Source organism: Electrophorus electricus, chromosome 6, assembly GCF_041902795.1.
Source record: "Electrophorus electricus isolate QZ-2024a chromosome 6, ASM4190279v1, whole genome shotgun sequence".
Taxonomy (NCBI): Eukaryota; Metazoa; Chordata; class Actinopteri; order Gymnotiformes; family Gymnotidae; genus Electrophorus; species Electrophorus electricus.
In genome coordinates, this window is record NC_137502.1 from 6,685,039 (window position 1) to 6,709,000 (window position 23,962).

General features: G+C 42.9%; 1 protein-coding gene across 5 annotated transcripts in view; it reads left to right on the forward strand.

Moving 5' to 3' along the window:
• hipk2 (homeodomain interacting protein kinase 2) overlaps positions 1-23,962 on the forward strand; it is a 74,002-nt gene that overhangs the window by 15,858 nt on the left and 34,182 nt on the right. For 4 of the 5 annotated variants that reach the window (XM_026999507.3, XM_081715444.1, XM_035525228.2 and 1 more), the window contains exon 2: positions 4,128-5,268. In XM_026999507.3, the coding sequence (XP_026855308.2) occupies positions 4,128-5,268 (1,141 nt within the window). Of the gene's footprint in view, positions 1-4,127; positions 5,269-9,417; positions 9,439-23,962 lie in introns of those variants that run through there. The other variant, XM_081715446.1, reaches the window with a different exon arrangement.

Below are 23,962 nucleotides of genomic sequence, written 5' to 3' on the forward strand. Positions count from 1 at the left end.
AGCAGAGAGTCTTTTGGTTTTCTATAAGACAATGCCTTTAAAGCTGTATGTTTTGCCAGGTATGATAAAAGCTTTCATTACAGTATTCTTAATGTTAAACAATGGACTATAATTGTTCTACAGCCACTATGGGGTTCAAAATTCAACTAAATGTCATGGTTTGTGTTTTGAACCTTTATACAATGCAGGCAGTGAAAATTAACCCAACATCAGCAACAATAAACATTTGTGAATGACTAAGTGTTGAGAGGTTGAAGTTAAGTGGGACTATATGCATTGTTGCAGATGCATGTTGTTAAGAGATAACATTCTTGCCATTTGACCTCTCACACCGTACTTAAAATGACTTATCTGCACTTTTCAAAGGGCGTATTTGAATAACAACCAGACTTAAATGTGAACTCCCAAAGTGGAGAGAGGGCATGAACCCTAGTTAAATTAGCAGTCATTCCAGATAGAATAACATTTATTTATTTATTTATTTATATTCCAACTCTGTTTAAGTTGAATATAGTGAATTTCTGAGTCACTATTTGTACAAATCATAACTTAGACTGAACTACTTGGCAAATGGTTTTAAGACCATTTGCTGGAAATTGCACATCCACAGTTGATCTAGTATTATTGTCAACTAGTTTTGTTTACAATGGTAATTTGGCAGCTAGTTTTGTTTACACTAGTAATTGGGCAGATATTTTTGTTTAACACTGGTAATCTGGCAGCAAGTTTTGTTTAACATTAGTTAGGGTGACTATAGAATCAGTTTCCTTAAACTCACACCCAAGCAGCTACATTCAGGTTAAATTACTTTTTAGACTTATAAATCCAATAAAATTTTAAAATTAAAACCTAAAAAAAACCCAGTTCTGACAGAATTGTGATGTTAAGTAGCCAGAGTGTCTGTGGAAATCTGTATTAAACTAGATTCCCAAATGTGGACTGCACATCTGGCTTGTTAAAATAGTACTTTCTTATCTAAAACAAGACTAATCTTCGGGAAAATAAACATGGATAGATCAGAACTACTGAGAAGGGTTTAGTGAAGTAGTGGCTTTTTATGGCAACATGTTTTCAGTTATTCTATGACCATGAAAATATTTTTTACTTTATATATATTTTTACATTTTTGTTTTATTTGTAATGAAGAGCGGAATGGAGAGGAATAAGATTATCTCGCCATATATGTTCTGAAGGCATTTTTATTGGTCTTGCAAGTAAGTCTAATAAATACATTTGTTAAAAGTGGTTATGTATACATCTTGTTTTGGTAATAGATCATCTGGAAGCTAGTTTTGTCTAACAAAGCATTGATAATCTGGATGCGAAGTTTGTCTAACACTTATTTGAACATGTCAGATGCCTTGAGGACCAGATTGGCAGGCATGCCAAAACCTGCGACTGAGTTGTTCTGTATGAGCAGCGCTGGCTTTTGGTAAACCCCTTTAAATCATACACACACACACACACACACACACACACACACACACACACACACTCTCTCTCTCTCTCACACACACACACACACACACACACACACACACACACACACACACACACACACACACACACACACACTCTCTCTCTCTCTCGCTCACACACACACACACACACACACACACACACACACACACACTCTCTCTCTCTCTCTCGCTCTCTCACACACACACACACACACACACACACTAGGTATTGGTATGCCCCTTTCAAATACACATATTCTGGCTCTTGGTAGACCTCTTTAAGACACACACACACACATGTGCACAACCATCCACAGCTAGTCATCACCTTCAAATTATTTTTAGTGTAAAGACCTCGCAAAAGAAAATGTAATCCAAAGAGTGACATCTGGCCTCATGGATTATGGGATTAGCATAGGGCCCTGCTTCAAACAGCTCCCGCCAGTGTTCTTCAATTCTAGCTCCATCGACGCTCCACCATGGCAGTGTAGACCTGGTGGATGTGAGACTTACTGGGTTGAAAGAGCGCCAGTGTGTGCACTGTGTCTAGCGCAGAACAGCGGGCTATGAGCTGAGTCAAGGAGCAGTGGTCCAAGAGAAGAGACTGAGAAAATCTCCTGGGGGCTTTGAATAAGACAAGAGAACTATAGTAATGGTGAGTTCTGTCTGAACTGACACCATGTAGGGTGAGCAAGCAGAGGAGGAGGAGGAGGAGAGGCATGTGGCCTGTGCTAAGGGGCAAAGGGAAAGACGGAAGAGGAGGCAGGGTTTGAAAACTGTAGCTATCAGCACAATTCAGAAATGCATAATAATGACTGTGTGGCCGTGCTAAGCATCCTCCCTCCATTTCCTGCCCTGGGAATGTCCTTGTGTTAAAAAATTCCTCAACCCAAGTGAGATTCATTATGTTCTCATAAAATGAAGCCACACAGGAAAAGCTGTTATTCCCATGGACAGGCATCATAGGGATAACACCGTATCTAAGTGAGATAAGATACGTATATTTGGTATGATAACAAATACAGAAATCTTTTTAGGCATTAGCAAAATCTAAATCAGTCACCAAACCAGTTGCATTGGGCTTGTTAAAACATATTAAAAGTGTGGCATGCCAACTACCGTTCAGTAGTTCACCGTTTAAATAATTTGTGTGTTTTCATAGCTGTGTGTTGGCACTAAAGCTAATAGATCCCTGTAAAAACAGGAGTGAGTAGACGTAAGAGCAGCAGTAGTATATTAAATTCAAATCATATTAAACACAAATCATGTGCAATAATAGATTAGCATAACTCAAATTTGCTAGGACAAGAAAACAGGGGAAAAAGGCTACTTAATATAAAATCAATTTATCCTGCTGTGTGTGCATTCACGTATGTGTCTGTGTGCATGTGCACATGCATCCCATAGTGCAGGTTCAGTGTGTATATCACTGTTTCTTCATGAGTGAGGTCTGTGTGCGAGATCTGCGTACATGGTTGACCGTCCACAGGATGTGCCTTTATTGGTTTGATCGCGAAATCAGTTTCTGTAAAAGGAGCATAACTTTATCTCCTTCATGACACCGTACAGGGAGCGTCACCGTGTGCTCTTCATGTAATGCTGCGTGTGCTGTAATCATTACTTTAGTGCTACAGACAGTGCTGTTTGAGCGTACTATTTTTGGGTTGCTGTTTGCTTGGAGAAGCACTGCTAGTTCCGCTGCACTGAGTCCCAGGAGCTACAGTGCACTCAGTTCCGCTTTGGCGGCGTTTTCAGGATTCGAGGTTCAAATGCTCCACGCTTGGATTTTGATATCTGTGGAAAAGCAGCGTGTTTGCCCTGAAGTAGAGCAGTAGAGCTCGAGTGCACTGCATGCTCCGACTCAGCGTCTCGCTTTTAGAGGAAATTGCTCTCATTCCTTAATGCAGCTTTCTAATGGCTCGGTTTTAATGTGTGGATCTGTAGGTCCTGACATGAACCAAAGTCTGTTAACAGCACTGTGTACAAGTTCAGCATCCTCCTGAGGCCCAGTCTAGGCTGTGTGCATTTTTTAATTTGTTCTAGTATTTGAAACTAACAGTACCTGACCACTATAGCACCAAAACAATGTCTTTGTACAGGAAGTTGTGAAAATTCAATGAGCTCAATATATTGTTCCCACAACATTTTAAAATTACATTGTCCTTTTATGATGACATGGAATTCACAAACATAGAGGGTATTTCTTCTGTGTATATAAATAGCTTCATTTCAAATTCACTGCAGGGATCCCCTCTATAAACAATTAACATTTTTCAGAATATCTAAATGTTTTAACAGGTTACTGTCTCTCAATTTTTTTTCTGCCTTTTACGTACCCCCCCCCCCACACACCAGTACTTAGACATTATCTAATGCTTTAACTTGAGTAAATATTATACACTAAGTCTGAATGTAAAAAAGTATGTGTGTCTAATGTATTGAAAGTAATCTTCATTCATAACTGCCCTATTCTTGACTGCCCTGAAGCAAGGGTTTTTATCAAGCGAATCTTATTAACATTTGCAAGAGATAAAAATGTGCAACGCATCTTTCCAAGTTAGTCAAGTTAGTGTTAGTGTCTTGCTAATGTATGTGCAGTTTTTATGCAAAGTTTACAGAGCTGAGCACGTTTGTGGTTAAGTTCCTGCTCTGTGTCGTCTTCTTCAGGTATGGCCTCGCAAGTGCAAGTCTTCTCACCCCACACTCTACAGTCAAGTGCCTTCTTTAGCGTGAAGAAACTGAAGTTGGAGCAGAGCTGTAACTGGGATATGACCGGGTACGGCACGCACAGCAAGGCCTATAGTCACAACAGCAAGCAGAGCGTGTCCGTCGCCCCTGTGGGCCTGAGCACTGCCTCACTCCCTGTCTCCAGCTCCTCCCTGCCCTACGAGCAAGCCCTCCTCTTCCCCGCCGGCTCCGGACACATCGTGGTGGCCTCGGCGAGCAGCACGTCTGGGGCGGCGGCTGGCCAACTGCTGGGGGGCGGCAGCGGAGGCCACAACCTTACACGGCGCAGCACGGTCTGCCTGCTGGACACATACCAGCGATGTGGGCTTAAACGCAAGAGCGAGGAACTGGACAACAACCACGGCAGCGGCGCTGGGGGCGGGGCTGGGGGTGGGGGCGGGGCCGGGGGTGGGGGTAGTGTGCACGTGGTGGAGGAGCAGCAGGCGGCTGCACCTGCACCCATGCTCCAGAACGGCAACACTGCCTCCGCCACGTCGAAGAACAGCGGCGCCAACAGCGAAGGCGACTATCAGCTGCTGCAGCACGAGGTGCTCTGCTCCATGACCAACACGTATGAAGTGCTGGAGTTCCTGGGCCGTGGCACTTTTGGCCAGGTTGTCAAGTGCTGGAAGCGTGGCACCAGCGAGATCGTGGCCATCAAGATCCTAAAGAACCATCCATCTTACGCACGGCAGGGTCAGATCGAGGTCAGCATCCTGGCGCGCCTGAGCACGGAGAGTGCCGACGATTACAACTTTGTGCGTGCATACGAATGCTTCCAGCACAAGAACCACACGTGCCTGGTGTTCGAGATGCTGGAGCAAAACCTGTACGACTTCCTCAAACAGAACAAGTTCAGCCCGCTGCCACTGCGCCACATCCGGCCCGTGCTGCAGCAGGTCGCCACGGCACTCATGAAGCTCAAGAGTCTGGGCCTCATCCATGCCGACCTCAAACCCGAGAACATCATGTTGGTGGACCCGGCCCGGCAGCCGTACAGGGTCAAAGTCATCGACTTTGGCTCCGCCAGTCACGTGTCCAAAGCTGTGTGCTCCACTTACCTCCAGTCCCGATACTACAGGTAATGCAGAGTCTTGTCCCTTTGGCTCAGGCTTGGATAGCTGTTAGTGATTCATGGGAAGGGCTAATAGTTTTCCTCCTTCCACAGATTTGTATCTTTTCATATGTTTCACTGGTCACCATGCGTGAGATATAGGTTGATTTATATATGCTTAACTGGAGATGGGTTGTCCTGATTGCTGGGGCTTTAGGCACATCCTCAGTGTAGGCTGTAGAAAAAAGCAGAGAATCTCAAAGCCTTCTGTGAATCTAGATGCTTATTTTCTGTAAGGTGAGAAAACAATCATGGCATGGGCTGCTTTGAAGATTAAAGATGGTCTGTTTAGTGCACTTTACAGCACAGTAGAGCATCACAGTGACAGCAGCTGGGAGGTATTTGCTGCAGGTGCTTTTTTGTCCGCCTCTTGGTTTTCTTCTTTGCACTGTGTGGGAGTTAAATAGAAAACGTAACAGCCTGGAGAGCCCTGTCATTGAAGAGATGCTTTAAACACAGAGCCTGGAGAACCCTGGCGGAGAACAGATATATTAAACACTGTGCCTGGAGAACCCTGACACAGAACAGATACATTAAACACTGTGCTTGGAGAACCCTGGCACAGAACAGATATATTAAACACTGTGCCTGGAGAACCCTGACACAGAACAGATACATTAAACACTGTGCTTGGAGAACCCTGACACAGAACAGATACATTAAACACTGTGCTTGGAGAACCCTGGCACAGAACAGATATATTAAACACTGTGCCTGGAGAACCCTGACACAGAACAGATACATTAAACACTGCCTGGAGAACCCTGGCACAGAACAGATACATTAAACACTGCATGGAGAACCCTGGCACAGAACAGATACATTAAACACTGCCTGGAGAACCCTGGCACAGAACAGATATATTAAACACTGTGCCTGGAGAACCCTGGCACAGAACAGATACATTAAACACTGCCTGGAGAACCCTGGCACAGAACAGATACATTAAACACTGCCTGGAGAACCCTGGCACAGAACAGATACATTAAACACTATACCTAGAGAATCCTGGCACAGAATAGATACATTAAACACTGTGCCTGGAGAACCCTGGCACAGAATAGATATATTAAACACTGTGCTTGGAGAACCCTGGCACAGAGCAGATACATTAAACACTGTACCTGGAGAACCCTGGTACAGAACAAATATATTAAACACTGCCTGGAGAAACCTGGCACTGAACAGATGCTTTAAACATGAGGCCTGTTGCATTTAGGCACGTTCTTCCATTTTTACCCCACCCCGCCGTCACCAGGGACGGACTCGTGGGGTCAGCCCGAGTTCTCCACTTCCTTGCAAACCACACCAGAGCACCAGCATTAGAAACAGATGACTCACTCAAAAGCTTTGGTTTTTGCCCCTATTGCTTTCATTTTGATATACCTCTGTTTGGGTTCATTGAGAAGGTGGAAGATTTCATCTGGGACTCAGGGCTGGTTAAGACAGAAGCCTTCTTTGTTGGGGTCTAGGTTTTCCTACATCATGAGAGTGTAAAAGGTACACACAAAAAAACATCTGAAGAGGTGAGGGTAAGGGTAAGTGTTAGGGTAAGGGTAAGAGTCAGGGTAAGGGTAAGGGTTAGGAGAGGTCAGCCTGACCACTGCCACATGTGCATCTTGTTTTCTGCAGTGTCATTTTGCAGATGCCGAGGTCTTTGTTACCAGTTGTTAATGAGGCTGTAATCCAAACATGGCAATATGACATAGCAGCCTTGACATGTGGGAATGTGTGCTGGAGGGGGTGGCAAAAGAAAATACGGGAACTCCTTACTGGTCTTACTGGTCTTGCTGGTCTTACTGGTCTTACATTTGCACTTTGAAGCTGTGTTGATATGATCAGTTCAAGCTTGCAAAAAAAATTGGACATCACAATAGGCTTTATGTCTGAGGGTGTAAAATTATGAAAATAACTTAAAACTCTTAAAGCTTTTAATTAAAACCCCAGTCTTCATTTGATTAAGACCATTTAGTGATACAAATAGATGTTTATTGCCAAGAATGCCATTACCTCTGAAATTCCAGCACGTGTTGCTGGTACCTGTTTGTTTCAGTGCAGTGCTGTGTTAAGAGTGATGCAGTGTAACAGTGCTGTGTTAGTGATTCAGTGTAATTGGAGGGTCAGTGGTTAAGGTACATGATTAGTAATTGGATGGTTCCCAGTTCAATCCCTGCCACTGCCAAGTTGCCGCTGTTGGGCCCCTGAGCAAGGCCCTTAACCCTCAATTGCTCTAGTTGTATTCAGTCATAATTGTCAGTCGCTTTGGATAAAAGTGTCAGCTAAAATGCCGTAAATGTAATTGAGCTCAGTGTTGTGTTAGAGTAATACAGTGTAATTGAGTGCCATATTATATTAGAGCAATGCAACACTGCATTGCACTCAACTGATTACATATGAATATTAATTAGATCATTAGTATTGTGACTATGTATCAGTAATAATTGGATCATCAGTGTTGTGATTATATATAAATAATCATTGAGCTATCAGTATGGCAATTATATATCAAGTAGTAATTAGCCCATCAATATTGTGAATATATATATATATATATATATATATATATATATATATATATATATATATATATATATATATATATATATATATATATAGGCAATAATAAGACAATGAGTATTATTATTATAGATCATTAATAATTATTCAGAATTATCCTTATTATAACACTATCCGTATGGATTTGATATAACAATAATAACTGGACTATTAGTATTGTGATTGCAACTTTTGCTGTGATTCTGTTCTGTAAGTTACAGGTGTGTTTTATGGCCCACATGTTATTAAATATCTAACAAGCACATTTATTTTGCTATACATGAGAAGAATCAGATGGACTAATGCAGCTTCTACTACTGCTTATTTAAGCAGAAGTATTATAGACAGTTACAACTAATGAAAAATATAACAATTAAATCTTGTAAATCTTAAGAATCTAGTTAAGGATCTTCAGTACTGTGTAATTAAAATAGCATCTTTTTCTAAATCATTCTTTCTAAATCAATATAAAATCCCCTCAAATTATGGCTGACAGTCTACCATTTAAATGTGTAATTATATTTTAATTTCCATTTTAATGTTGCAAAAAATAGACAACAAACAAACAAATAAAATTGTGTTCTTGTCAAAGTATCTTGAGATTGCGATGTATGTTGTAATATTGGGCACACAGGCATGTGTTGTGTTGTTAGCACACTGTGGGTGAGAAGGTGAGTGAAGTGGAACTGCTGAGACCGGTGTGTCTGTCTGTCTCTGTGTCTGTGCGTCACCTGTGGAGGGCAGAGAAATGATCCCCCTCATGCCTCCTTGGCAGGACTCACAAAGCAAAAATAAGATAAAATTTAGTTTTACCAGTTACCATTTACCACCTCTGGGTATGTGAAGAAGACTCTGAACACTGTGATATGGGCACTTTTTGCTGTCCTACATTCTGTTTGTGTCTGCTTACATTTTAAAGAAGCCTTGACTTTGCTTTATTGTGCTTTTTTTTAATTATCCCACTGTCCTGTGATCAGTTTGAAAAGACTGTCCCTGTACATCAGGTTCAGACCTCTAAGAGATAAGATCAGGTGGTAAGACTAGACCTTAGTTAGACTTAGTTAGACTCCACATCCAACAGCTGCACAAGCTTTTCTCTTCAGTTTCAGCTCTGCTTTGTGCCACATATGCATGCTCACACACTCACGCTCTTGACATACTCACATTTCTGACCCACCTGGAGAGCCCTCCTACAGTCTTCACACTGTTCCTGCCACATATCACTCTTATTCATCTAATAGGAGTTCTCGCTCTCTTTCTCTTTCTCTCTCTCTCTCTCGCTCTCTCTCTCTCTCTCTCTCTCGCTCTCTCACTCTCCCTCACTCTCTCCCTCATTCTCTCTCAAACTCTTGTCTCTTGAACTGTGCCAGAAAAACTGGGAGAATCTGCTGAAATTCTGTGATAAATTGGTGCCACTGGTGAAGTACCTTAAGAATACATGAGTGGCTTCCCATTTCAGATCAGATTGGAGAAGAGATGGGCACGGACTCTCCCTGCTGTTTTGGCACAGAAGAAGACCACAGGAGAGTAACATCAGTTAAGCCTGGCTGGAGAGGAGCCTCACACTTGTCTTTCAGGCTGGTAATAGTGTATCTGTGTTTAAAAAAAAAATTTTAAATGAAAAATAGAATTGGCCAAAAAAAAAATCTAACAAAAACCTCATCCTGTCATTAAACCCAAATAACTATATCTTAATAACTGTCACTTTTCTGATTCATTCATGTTTTGCAGTGAGTGCACATTGCTCTTGGAAGCCATGGCTTTGTAAAAGAGCTCTTACATAAAGGTCTGTTTGCTCATGATTCGCTCTTACCGTTCTCTCTCCTTATTTACTTTGGCCGTCCTTTTAAATGCGAGGGACATTTTCCCTGGCCTCCGACAGAACAGGATGCACCAATGTTCCCATTTTTGCATATTTTAAACTGAAGCCCTTCAGCAGACTCTGTCTGTGGTTGTGCTATCAACCGTAAAAGTGATTGTGGAATGCAGAGAAATTCTTAGTTGGAAACTTCCAAAGCCTCAGCGGCTCTTGTGTCTGGTGTCACTGCTCCACACTCGCTGTAAACGCTCTCCACAAATGGCTGTTGGCACCGGGCATTCAGATGATCTTCATATCGTTACGGGCTCTGCTTTTTGCTAACACTTAGCCTGTCGGTTGTAATGGAATTTGATCTATTGAACATGAGTGTTTGTACTGTATTGGATTTGAGAGCTCACATTACATGGTGTAAAAGAAAATATTTTTTTTTCACTGTGGCATATTGACACAAGTGTACTAAACAATGCTAATCAAGGCAACCGTTTTCATGATGACCATGAGCCGAGTATATTTGCCTGTTATGAAAAAATTCAGGCAAAGCAGCATATGACACGTGGAGTCAGGTGCAAAGGTACACTGTCTTAATTATGTGAATCATAATGTCTTATAGGTAAACATTAATCTTTCGCTATTCTACCGAGATTTCAGCCTTGTTTGATTTAAAAACTATTTTCTCCCCTTTAGCACTTTTTTAAAAAATCTTGCATTGCCAACATCTTGAAAATTATTTGTTTATGGCCATTCCCCTTGGCTCGGGGCTTTTGAGTTTGCCTGTACTGCCAGTTCCTGACTATATTTTTCAGGTTACATCAGCTAAACTCCCCCTTCCCTCACTATAATATGCACTACCTAATGATGTAACAGGTAAAGCTGGCAGTCTTACTCAAGAGGCACCAGATAAAGGGGATTATTGTCCCATCTAAGCTGGTTTCTTTAACCCATTTAGTTGTAATTGTGTTTTTCCATGTGAAAATGCTCTGATTTGGAGTTCATGTCAGATCTCTGCTGTCGACTCTGTGTAGTGGAGTGCTACATTTGCATGGCTTTGGCTGGAATGAGGGAAGCAGATGCTGACATGACAGTTCTTTTACTGCCTCTCTGCCCCATTGGCTCCGCCCCCCCCCCCTCTCTCTCTCTCTCTCCCTCTTCCTTTCTGTCTCTCACTCCTTCATGCCTCGGACATTACTGGCTTTAGCAGTCTGAGTCAAAGCACAGAGATGGGCACAGCACGGCTGCTCAGTGGCTTGGTCAGTATAGTAAAATGGCTCGGACAGGAGAAAACGTCCTGCATTTTACTTTGGCATCCACGGAAATTCTGCCCCAAGACCCAGCTTCCCCTCATGACCCTGCTTGCCTCTCGAATGACCTCGACTAGCAGTCTAAGGGTTGCCGTCCCACGGGTCTGTTTATTGTCTCCCATCAATCAAAACACTATTGCTGGAAAGAGCAGTGTAGGCACTTGTGCAGCTACAAGCAATAAGCTTACTTCTCTTTTCCCTGTCTAATTGCGTGGATTCTTTGGGTGTGTGATGTGCATTAAGAGATACACTGGCCAAAAGGCAGCGCGCCACACTGACCAGACCCTGGGGACATCCTCAAGAGGAGGCCTTAGCCATTCTCCCTCTGTCCCTTTAATAAGCCCATTCACACCCACAGGCCTTTCTGCACTTCTTAACAAAGCCTCAAGCTGCATGACCAGCAGAGCCCTGGGCCTCCAGATTTGCATCTGTGGCTGCTGGACTTTCAGGGTGCACTATGAATTCTGAAAAACAACGCACGCAATAAAATGAGACCTTTATATGTACCAGTCTGGATTTCGGATTTCGGCGAAATCATGTTCTTTTTGTTCCCAGAGCACTAACGCCCAGTGTGTGCAGTCTGAACCTGCCTATCTTGTGTTTATAAATGAACTGCCGTTCCAGGACATTTACTGTGGCTCCGTGGCAGGCATTAAAGAGCACTCTAATGAATGAGGTTACTACTAGTTACTGTTTCCTCAAGCGTGTGTAAGGCATCTTTTTATTCCACATTGATGGAGCGGTGGGACCCTGTTAGTCAGAGCCAAATCTGAAATGGAGAATGTGCGTCTCCTTCTAGGAAACACAGGTGTGAAGAATTTACCTGTAAAGAAGCACAGCCCTGGGGCATGTGGCTAAGCTGCTTCTACCCAAGTTTGTTTTTTTCTCCTGACATGTAAAGCCTTGCTGGGCAGCTGGATTACACATACTTCTGCCTCTCTGAAGTCATTAACACACCATTTATTATTTTTTTAAGGCTTGCATTTCTGTCCAATTTTTTACTTGTATATTAACAGAATTGGAGAGGAGAATGATTAGAATGGCTGAACTGTGAGGTTTCATTGAGGGCAGACAAAAAGGTGAGCTGATGAAAGAATGTTTTCTCTCTGTTTTTCCTAAGAATGAGTTTCATGACATTCTCAACCCTTTGTGACAATGAGTGACAGAAATGTAATAACCAGGCGTTCATTGCATTTGCCTGGGGGCCCACTCGCCTCTCTACTTCTCACTCTTTTCTCACCGAAGCAAGAGGCAAGTAGCTAATTAACTCCTGTTAGTCAAGCATATAAATACTCAACTGACTGCTCCGAGTCGTTTGCCAGGCACTGATATCACACCATTACTCTCTGCTATCAGTAGGACTCAAAATGGAGTATAGAAACATGGCTTGATGAATGCTAATTATTTAGGACAATATATATACTGCAGTTATTCCATATATAAATATATATATATTTTAGACTGAGGTCCTTCATCAGCTGCACATCAGTCTCTTGTACTTGTATTGATACTGAATGATCAACAGGTGGCTATATTTTCACAGGTTTAAGCATATGGCCTTTTGCCAACAGTGAAGTTGAATCGGCACTTGATCAGTATAACTGCATCAGTATAAGTAATTTGGCATTATTTAAACAAGTCTTAGATTAGCTAAATTCACTTATACAGCAATGTTATGCAATCAGGCCTTTCTAAATCTTTGGAGGAAAAGGGTTAACAAATCGGAAAAATTTAAACATATTTCAGAAATGAAATAAAAACATCATCCTATTCATATAGGCTTCCTTGCATATTCTTGGTTACTATATGGGATGCATTCCTGTCTAAGAGTGGAACTAATCAAAACAGCTCATTAGTATGGCTGCAAGGACTCACTGCTGTGTGTGTGCCTATGTGCCCCTTCTGGTGAAATTATGAAGGGTTTGGTAATGTATGTCTATTCAGACATACAAGAAGTCTGACCAATGAAATTTGAGTTTCACTTCAGGGGTGGGCCTATAGCAACCCTTCTCTGGATTCTGAAGAAGGGGCTATGGCATTATTAGTAAAACATCACTGTCTATTTATGTACTAGCTTAGCCAGTCACTGTCTATGTATGTACTACCTTAGCTTACCTTATTACTAACTTAACCTGGCAACAAGTAAGACATTGTGGCATACCTAATTGAAAAGCCTTTTCAAGGCCATCCTCCCATGAAAATCCCATAATCTACCCGAGGTTGGGCAAGTCCATCTATAAATGTTAGCCAGAAAGGAAAAACTTATGTAGCTAGCTATGTAGTTTCTGTAAGAAGAACTATAAGAGGTATGACTGGCTAGCAGCTAGCCTGCAGCGTACATACCACTTTTGTTTCAACTGTAGTTGCATTTTGAGAATTGCCCATATGCAGAAGATGTACGTTCGTTATGCACTGCACACCTCTGGCAGTCAGTAGTCTAAAAGTGTATGCTGCTGCTCGCTGCCATGGTGTGTGGGTAGCAGGGCAATGTGAGTTAACAGACCCTTCTCTGTCACTCTCCTCTCTGGCATGGACGCAGCATAACTCTCAGGGAACCATGCAGTTTCCCATGAACTCCAGCAAACAAAACAGATGCATTTCTTCCTTCAATTGGAAGACTTTGCTTATGTTTGTCCAAGGTAAATTGCTTGGATAATTCACACCAGGCACATTTAGTTGTGCCAGCTGAGCCCACTGCTCTGGGCTGGGTAGCTTCAGCCTGACCCTGACCCTGATCCTCACCCTCCTGTTCTGCCCAGTATGTTGATGTATATCGTTGACTTGATCCAGTGCTGTTGTCAATCAAAAGTGTTTTAAATTAAGATTATATAAAATGTCTTGCTAATTTGGCCCAAGTTCCAAAGACAACTTAAGTAGCTCCTCCACAAAACCAATGTGAGGTTTTTATGCTCTTAGTATTAGAATATAAATTGCTGTCAAATCTAATTTCACCCAGGTTAATACATAATGTAAGATCATTAAAAGCTTTGTGGTGCAGAAATGTATTGCCGTGTATCAGATTGCAACAATTTGGGCCTGGGGCACAAGTTGTTTCGGAAAAATAATTACCCATGTATTGAATCCTTGTTAATAATTAAAGTGGTTAGCATTTGAAATGTGCTACATGCAATGATCCTGTCTGGAATGGTTGCTTATCTTGGACAGGCCCATTATACTCTCATTAAAGTTCAGCTCCTTTCAGCAGGAATCTTGAAACAGCACTTCAACCTTAAAAATTGTACCCCAATTGCATGTTTTCACTAGTATATAGAATTGTGTCTGCAGATCCAGGGATAGATCAGTAGAGAATGGGAGAGAGAATAGGTGATACAAATCAATATGTGTTCAGAATGTGATCAAGGCTGAATTGACAGCTTTGGTTTACATGCAGTGTTGAGTCACTGTTACATACATTTTGCCACTTGTGGAATCTTACATATGTTGATGAAAAGGTAATGATACTGTGGGGATAAGTGATCCTATCATTAAAGGTGTGTTCAGCTTTACCCATAAGGCAGGGCAATGCAGAGTGGTGGGGAACTGCCTGAAGACTCTGTCCAGCTCAATGGGGCGGTCATCCTACAAATTAATTTATATAGCAGTTTTTACAACAGGCATTGCCACAAAACATCTCACAAATAACTGGGTCCTGATCCCTAATGAGCAAGCCAGTTGTGACATTGGCAAGGAAAATGTCCCTGTGCAGATTAAGGAAGAAACCTTGGGAGGAGCACGACCCATGAGAGAACCTGCCCTCCTTGGGCAGCCCATCTTATTACCAGCCCACGCTATACTATATTATATATAATCCATGTAGCCAGTTAAGGTCACAAACTGAAACCAGGGAACATTGCGTCCATTCTTTGATATCATCATCCAAGATTCTCTCAACAAATCTTTGTCCTCATTAGACCCTCGGTGGAGGGCCATGGGGAATGTAAGGGCTTCCACACATTTAAATTAGCCTGCGTTTCTGAAGTCTGTCGGCTCACAGATGACGCTTGTTGAGACTTGTTGGAACTCTTTGCCCGTATCATGCTGAGCTGGACAGCTCATATTTCAGGCCCTTGTGTGTTTCTCCCTTTTCCCTGATGTTCTTCATTTCAGCAGCACTGCATGTTAGAGATGCATGTAGTCTCCCTTTGCACTGAGCCAGTTCAGCGTGTTCACACAGAGCATGCGTTAGATGATCTGGATTCATCATATTCGCAGTTGCTTTACTTAAGGAAGGGAATGAGGGAAGGATGGAATGGCAGCTTATGGTTGTAGAGGAACAGAAGGCGCTGGAGACTTCCAGTGTGTCGAGTACATAGTCTACATGTCTCTGGGTAAAAAAGGGGCCCAAGCATGTCATTCCCTGATAAGTGCTGTTTCTTAGATGTGCACAAAACAGTGCTTTCAGTGACATTTAACGAGCATTTTCAAGTAGAGATATCATGATACCAATTTTTCTGTACTGATCAAATGCTGAAATCTTTCAGTTGAATATCGCCCAATATCGTTAACAATCCAATATATTTTCATTAAAAAACACTGTGGAGCAGTTTACAAGACTAAAGCATGAGTTTTCTTCATTTTTTTCACCTTTTTTTCCAGTACCATTGTCTCTTTAGTGAGATGATATTTATTGCCTTGGTCATCACCAGCTTGGATATTAGCTGTACTGTACTCACTCTCAGTATGTGCACACACACTGCTCTCTCTCTCGCTCTCTCTCTCTCTCTCTCTCTCTCTCTCTCGCTCTCTCTCTCTCTCTCTCTCTCTCTCTCTCTCTCTCTCTCTCTCTCTCTCTCTCTCTCTCTCTCTCTCTCTGTCTGTGTCTATGCACAGTATGTCTGCCACACACTGACTCCTGAAATTTACACTATAGTTTGTCTGCAAGTTTGTCTCATTGCTGAATGTAACTGTAATTCCACATCAACTCCATATCGACCTTATAATTATTCTTCTTTGGAATTTCAGCAGTAAATCGCTGTTCTACACCCCCCCCCCCCCCACACACACACACACACCAGGAACTAAATGAATAGACAGAGAGAGGCTACCTCTACTGCAATTCTCTTTTCACTTCACTCCAGCTTTTTATTTAAATTTTCCAGTCCACCTTAGAACTCAGCAGGCTAACAGCAAACCCAGCAGCTTTGCCTTTTTGTGTGGTTTGAATAAACTAAAGCCACAGAGTAATTAACTTCATGAATTTAGAGAACTTGTTCAGTTACGCTGCTCTTTCTCCTTTACCTGAAGCAGAACCTCCTTTACTTCACGTCCAAACTGGAAACAGTTTGGATATTAATAAATTTAGATATTAATAAATCTGTTGACTTGTCTAAATGCTCTGACTAGAAAAATAACCTGTCGTGTCCCCCCCCACTCTGGGTCATCAAAACTACATGACAAGTGCATTGATATTTGCATTTGAATGTAATAGTTTTAATCATTAATGTGAAAAAAAATCTCCCATAGTGAAGTCTAGAGCTGTGTATTAAGCGTGCTCAAACTAATGTGCTATTTTCAGGCTGAAATTGTGATAGTATCAGATTGGTTTACTAAAACTTTTTTTCTCCCAATATTCAATCCAGCAGTTTTTGCTGATATCAACCCAATTCTGATACGTGGTATCGGATCGGTGCCATCTCTATTTTCATGCAATTATATTTGACAGTATTCATGCATATAATTATTGCTTTACCCGAATTCAGTTGTTATAACACAAACTAGATTCTGCAATGAAATCTGTCGATAAAGATTAGTGGTATCCTAAGTGGCTCATATATCTTTGTTGCGGTTGGTATGAGCAGTGTTTGACGCTCAGTGTTACGCGGATGCCCACATAAAGAAGAATGTACACAATTTAAATGCTAATGGTCCTCCTTGGTCTCGGCAGTGGTCTATTCAGTGTTCTTGAATTGTCAGAGCTGTGCTGCCTGCTGGAAGAATAGGCTAACCAACTCTCTCCTTCCCAGCCTGCATTGCTCTGTCTATGCAAATCAGGGCTGGCTCCCTGGGCTGCCTGCTTAACTACTTTAGATTCATTAATGTGTAAAAGACATGTGGGGCAGATGAAATGCTAAATGAATGCATGCATTGAGGTCTTAAATATCTCTCGCTCTCTTTCTCTCTCTTTGTCTCACTCTGTCTTTTCTGTCCTACTGCTAAGATTCTTTCTATTTATTTATGAAGAGATAGAGGGCGTGTTCATAATTCTTTGATTTTTGTGGTAGCTGAAGCATTTTGGCTGTTGTTAGAACCAGACTTGTGCTACTGACAGTGTCAAGCCATGAATTTGACTTCTTGGTAAAATGCTGTACTGTATTTTTGTGACATGTTCATAGTTTGGACATAGCTGTTGAGTTCCCCGACCATAGGAAATGATGGAAGCAAACTGGTGGTAAATAATTCACTCTTTCATGGTGGACTTTAAAAAAATCATAATTGCCTCTAGAACATATTTGTGTGAAGTCTGTGTTGTAAAGAAAATGGCCCTAGGCTAACACATCATAGGGGGGGTTTCTTGTGAAGGTTTTTTTTATGTGGTAATATGTTGCTTTAATGTTTCTGTAAGTCTGGAGCAGGTTTTTTGTTGGTAATGGAGGGCAGATTATACTTAATATAAAGTGTGTCTGTAGTGGTTGCAGGCACGCATCACCCAGGACAGCCTAACCAACACATACAAGCACAGTGCACTGTCCCATGGGCCCTTGGGTTACCGTTTGAAAACAAAACCCACAGGATCACCCTGCCTCTCACCCCCTTCCTGTCTGTACCAAGCTCTTCACACAGATAGATGCAGTCTACCCTGGACTAGGGAAAAAAACAAAAAAGACCTCTCGACATCCCAATCAGTCTGCATCATTCAGGAGTCTCCATGGCAACACAAACACAAAGAGATGGCCCAAAGAAAGGTAGCGGGTGTGGGGTGGTCTGGGCTCGGGGAGGCACTGGTGTGATCAGGCCAGCAGAAGATTATACGGGCTTGAGGGCCCTGCTTGTGCAGCTGAGAGTCTGTGAGAGCGGCAAGAACAGACTGTTCTAGCAACCAAATCTAATGGCCTCTTATCTGGCATCACACACTCCAGACCTCAGCCTTCCATGCCTATATTGCCCTTTACTTTGTCTTAAAACACTTGAAATCAGATGTTTCCTGTTAGTGTGTTCGGAAGGTGTGCTGTAGTAGCGCTGAGGGTAGTGAGGGCTTCATACTTCTGCTTAAGATTTGCTGATGTTTGGCAGCCCGCGGACTATGTCTGCGTGACTAACAGCCAGCACTGCAGACACACATTTTTAGCACTCCAAGGGCTTGTCTTGCTCTCGCAGGGCAAAGAACAGCAGGCCCACTTGGAGGAACCGACTAGAGCCCTGAGGACTGTATTGCTGGGAACATGTTTGTGGTGGACGGTGGCAGGACCCGTGTAATACATGAGGAGCACAGGAAACCAGTAAGCCACCACAATAACACCTGCAGTGTTGTTTCCCAGTAACAGGGTGAGCGCTCTGAGCTGCTTCAAACCTAAACACAGGTACTTGTCAAACGACTCTCAGATTAAAGACCAAATGATCAAGCAATGTTTGCCTGACATGACATGTTCTCTGTAAAAATGCAACACGCACAGTGTGATGGTTGACTAAGATGGGCTTTTAAGTTGTAGTACTTTTTAGTTGCAAAGCAATTTGCTTAAGGAGAAGTAAAAGTCTTCAGAGCAATAGTGAAAAAGTATGATTTTTGGATTTTTACTGCCAGGTCATATAGCACTGGTTGTTTTCTTCACTTTCTGATAGAGCTGAGATCAGCAAGACTGTTCTAAATCTGCTCTAATGCCATTCCATACCTTACTACATATACCTACTAATGCTATGCTAATACCACTATATTAGGATATATATCCCCTGAAGCTGATTGGAGTACTGTAACCAATTTATGCAGGATTCTGCCTGAGCTCTGCAGGTCCCTGAGGAAATGGGTCTGTAAGTGGACACAGTGTGCAAAGAAGGAGTGTCATAAAGGGTAGAACGCTTAATCCATTCAAGCTGCTCTCTTTAAATAAATAGAGCTGTACAATACAAAAATAGCCCTTAAAAATCTGGGGAAAATCCAGTAACTGAAACACACAGAGTGCATTAATGTCAGCTTTGAAAGGGTTGCACCCACCTCTCGCATGATTATTCTGTTGGCCATGCTGCCGTGTTCTTAGGAGCTGAAATTAGCCGTGTGATCAAACGCTGCATCTTAAGGCTCCCAGGCCACAGGTCTGCACAGACCATGAGCCTGTGGGAATGGGCTCCTATCCCTTCTAATTGGTAGGAGCTGTGCATTCCTACCGCGACAGCCATCAGTCATAAATTCAGCACCTCTCCCTGCTCCTGTCTATTGACCAGCTAGGGTGAAAGGCTGCCTGTCTGTTCGTGTGTTTGTCTTGCTGTGCAGGCGATGACAAAGTGTGTTGCATTCCAAATGAGCCACAGTGCTTCTGGAAGTTTCCTCCCTTTGTTTTTCTCTGCCATACATATTTCATTGCATGATTTATAGTGAGGAGGGCAGCTAATTGCGTAAGCTGGGCACATGATGAATGGTACATCATGGGAAGAGTACCTAAAGCGTCACTCCTGAATGAATGGAGAAAAAAAAAAAACTTCCTATAGTTGTGTGGAAATGGAAATGAACGTAGTAAGGAGCAATATGGGATGAAGCAGCGTGACCAAAGCAAAAAAGCACCAACTGAACGGAGCTGGACACACCAGCTGCATCACCACGGCGACCACTGCACCAGCCACATTCGGCAGAGGGGCGACTTTAGAGTGGGGTTCACAGAGGATTCTTAGTGTGTTTACATGGGGAGAAACTGCAGAGTTAATATTGTGTTTTCTTGAGTATTAGGATCCCAGACCAGTCAGAAAAGTCACTTTGTATTCTGACCCCAGATCACTGTAAAGGTGCATTAAATTGAGAAATAATTCTGAAAATCTGGAGACTTAGTTTCTTACTGGAGACCATCAGAGAATTGTGTGCACTGAGAGAGGAGGGTGAGGCTTATTTTCACATGAGCTGGTGATGCACTGAACAGTCTGTAATAACAGAGCACTTGTATTTTCTGAGCTCTGTCCAGATTGTCCTGCTCTTCGCAGGACGGAGCGTGTGCTTGCCTGGGGTTCTTATAGCACACATAACAGAGACCCCCCCCCCCCCCCCCCTTAGGAGCTGCTATAGAAACCATCATATTTACCCAGTGAAACAGGTTTCCACTGTGCCTGAATAATTTTATACTGTCTCTCCAGAGCAGCGGTGGGGAAATGGCTAAACCCACTGCACTGCTCCACAGTCTCTTTGGATGTTTGGCCCTGGTCATAAAATCACTAATGGTGTCTATTAGGGAAACCTCTCAGGAAAATGAAATACCTGTCACACTGAAATACAGCTCTTGTTCTCACAATGCAACAGAGTTTAACACGTACGTGCAGCGCTCGTATGAGACCTGTGGAAATGCATGTGTGGTGAGCAAGACTGACACCCAGGCTTCCAATGGCTGAGTGCTTCTTCATAAGCGCCGCCTGTGCCACAGGTCAAAGAACTGTATAATTCTGGCAGGATGACAAAATTCCAGCTCATAGTTTTCAGGTAAAAAAAAATGCTGCCCTGGTGCACCTCAACACAGCTCTTTTTCACTCTCTCTATCTCTTGTGCAGACACACATGCACGTGAACATGCACGTGAACGTGCACGTGTACATGCACGTGAACATGCAATTGAACATGCAGGTGTACATGCCCGCGCACACACACGCGCGCACACACACACATTGTACATAGCTCTGGTCCAAGAGATTGTTCCATTCTGTATGCGTTGGTGTACTGTTCTTTTGCACCAAAGATGAGACCAAATTATCAGGGGTCTGAATATGTGAAACTTTTTAATATATGCTATTTGTATCAGTGCTGATCTTCCGAGAGTAGAGAAGTACGGGTCATAAGGCTAACTGTGGCCAGCCCTGTGGCTTACAGTGGGTAAAGTGAACCTCTCCCTCTGGGGTGGGTCCAGATATGTGTGTCTGTGTGTGCAGGTATCACTAGTTGAGATCAATGTAGAGTTTTGTTTTTTTGAGTTTTGGTTTGGTTTCTCTCTGAATTTAAAATTGACGCCAAAAGTCAAAGTATAAGAACTATCTTCTCACTGTGTGTGTGTGTGTGTGTGTCCCTGCATCATCACTGCAGCAATCAAGGCAATGAACAGACTACTGTTATCTACTGTTTCCATGTCTGGCATTTTTTTTTGTGTGTGTGTGTGTGTGTGTGTGTGTGTGTGTGTGTGTGTGTGTGTGTGTGTGTGTGTGTGTGTGTGTGTGTGTGTGTGCAAGTTCATGGTCATGTGTTTGCATGTGCTGCTCCACACACCCAGCAGTGATGAATGGTTCAACTTGCAAGGCGTGGGCTCTGGACGAGACACACACAAACACACAAAGCCTGCAGGGCAGAAGACATTTCCAACTGCAGAGCATTTATATTAAACAGACTGATGTGTTTATGTGGGCATGAGAGTCTCTGTGTGTGTGTGTGTGTGTCAGTTTTATGTTTTACATGCATATGTCTGTATGTTTGTGCTCCTGGGTTCCTGTCCCCACCTGAAGGACATGCCTACATCCAGCCTCATGGTCCTATAGGAGTTAAACCATGAATTACATCGTGCCCACTGGTCCTGCAGAAGTTACCCCAGGAATTACGTCCATCCCCCTGGTCCTACAGCCAGCATGTATGGACAGGGCAGAAATGCACCACCTATATGTGCAGGATTTAATCCAGAAAGAGACAGTGGGAAGAAATGATCCTCATCATTTGTCCTGTCTTCTGCTGTTTTCATAAGTTGACATTTTAGGTCAAGTCTGCTTGAGAAATGAAAGAGGTTACCAAGGCACTGTTCACTGTGGCAAGAGAGTGCCCCCTCCCTGTGACCTTTATGCTAACGGGGGTTGAGGTCAGCTTTAGGGCCGTGGTCAGCGCATTAATGAGCATGATGGATTCTTACACGGCATTTCTTCAGCCTTGATGAAACAGACATAAGGAATCATTCATTGGACCCCCCCCCCCACCCCACAACACACACACACACACACACACATACACACACACACACACACACACACACACACACACACACACACAGTTTCTTCCCCCATGATGTGTGAAGGTGTTATTTCTCTTGAACTTTGTGTAAAACTGAAGTGTGCGGCACTGCCTTAAAACGCTGCCATGTTCATTAGGTGTAATTAGAGTATCTCAGGTCTGCACCAGGATTCCAAACACATTGTTTCATTTGTTCCCTTCTTGGAGAGCGGCACTTTATCACTATGGTAATTAAGGTTGTGCAGAGGTTGAGGCATTCCCTGGGATCGTTGTCATTTGCATTGAGCAAATCAGGACCAGAATCAGAATCTCTGCGCTCTCTCTCTCTCTCTCTCTCTCTCTCTCTTTCTCTTTCTCTCTCACTCACTTACACACACACACACACACACACACACACACACCTCCAAAAGCATTACTTAACAGATGCCTCGACTAGTAGCCTAGCACCAGTGGCAGCCATATTGGAGTGGGTTTGTAGGAGTGATGTGTAGAGACATGGGCAGTTCCTGTGCCCCCACTCAGCCAGTTACCACGGTGATTTGATACCATAACACACACAGCTAACTGACCTCCTTAATTAAAAGCATAAGAACCATAAGTATGGCATATCTCAGACACAGTCCTGCATTAGTGGAATGCTGCACAAACCCACATCAGTTCATTCTTAACGAATTCAAATTTATGACTGTCACTAGCCATAATCCTGCTAACATGGGAAAGTGAGGTTGTTGGAGTTTTAGCCACTCTTCTGTATATGCACACACATCTTATGGCATTTAGCTGACAATTTTATCCAAAGCAACTTACAATTATGACTGAGTACAACTTGAGTGTTAAGGGCCTTGCTCAGGGGCCCAACAGTGGCAGCTTGAACCAGCAACCTTTCAATTACAAGTCAAGTACCTTAACCAGTGAGCTACAGCTGCCCTACTGTACACCTGGGTACACATGGGTAATACACACACAGGAAATACATACACATGGGTAACACACACACATGGGTAATGCGCACATGCCAAGTGAGGCTGAGTTTATATATGAACAATACTGCACAAGCCTGATAGCTGGAATTGAATATACACCACATTCCAAGCAGGTGTGTGTGTGTGTGTGTGTGTGTGTGTGTGTGTGTGTGTGTGTGTTGGCATACTGTTTATCGTTCACAGTCCTGAAGGAGAGGAAGTAGAGATGGATGCAGCCCCCTCTACTTCTATGATTAAGTAAACAGTCTGACCGATCTCAGCCAAGACACTTTGCATTGAAAACATCATAACAGTGCTCTTAACATGCAGGTTCTTTAGGGCTGAGAACTGACATTCACCCCGGAGAAATTTACTGTAACATTCTAACAGTCCCTCTTTCTACATCTCTCTCTTCCTCTCTCCTTCGCACACATGCACAGAAAGACAAAGAAGGTGTTAAAATTCCTAATTATCTGAAATTAATTAAGACAAGTATTTGTAAACTCTCCATCCCATGGTTGAGTCCTGATCTATATTTCAAAGGAAGAAGAAAGGAATTCTGTAATGAGTTCCCCATTTTCCTTCCAACAGTGGAAGAACTGCTTTGTGGAACTAATTGAAAATGGAATGTGGGGTGAGGGGGGGGGGTCTTTGGTGGCCGTGCACTGCACAGTGTGTGTCAGGGTGCAGTATATTAGGAGTGTGTATGCCGGTTGATACTTTGGGTATAGAGACTTCCATCTGGGTTCCTGGGTGGGTATCATTGTGTGTTGTCTACATGAGAGATTATATTTATAGGTGCTTTAGGTTCTATTAGTAGTTTGGAATTGTAGTCTGGAATGGCATTTTGGGGCTTGTATGTGACAAGTAGAGATTGTGAGCTGTTCAGAGCCTCCGAGCAGTTCTGGTCACTGAGA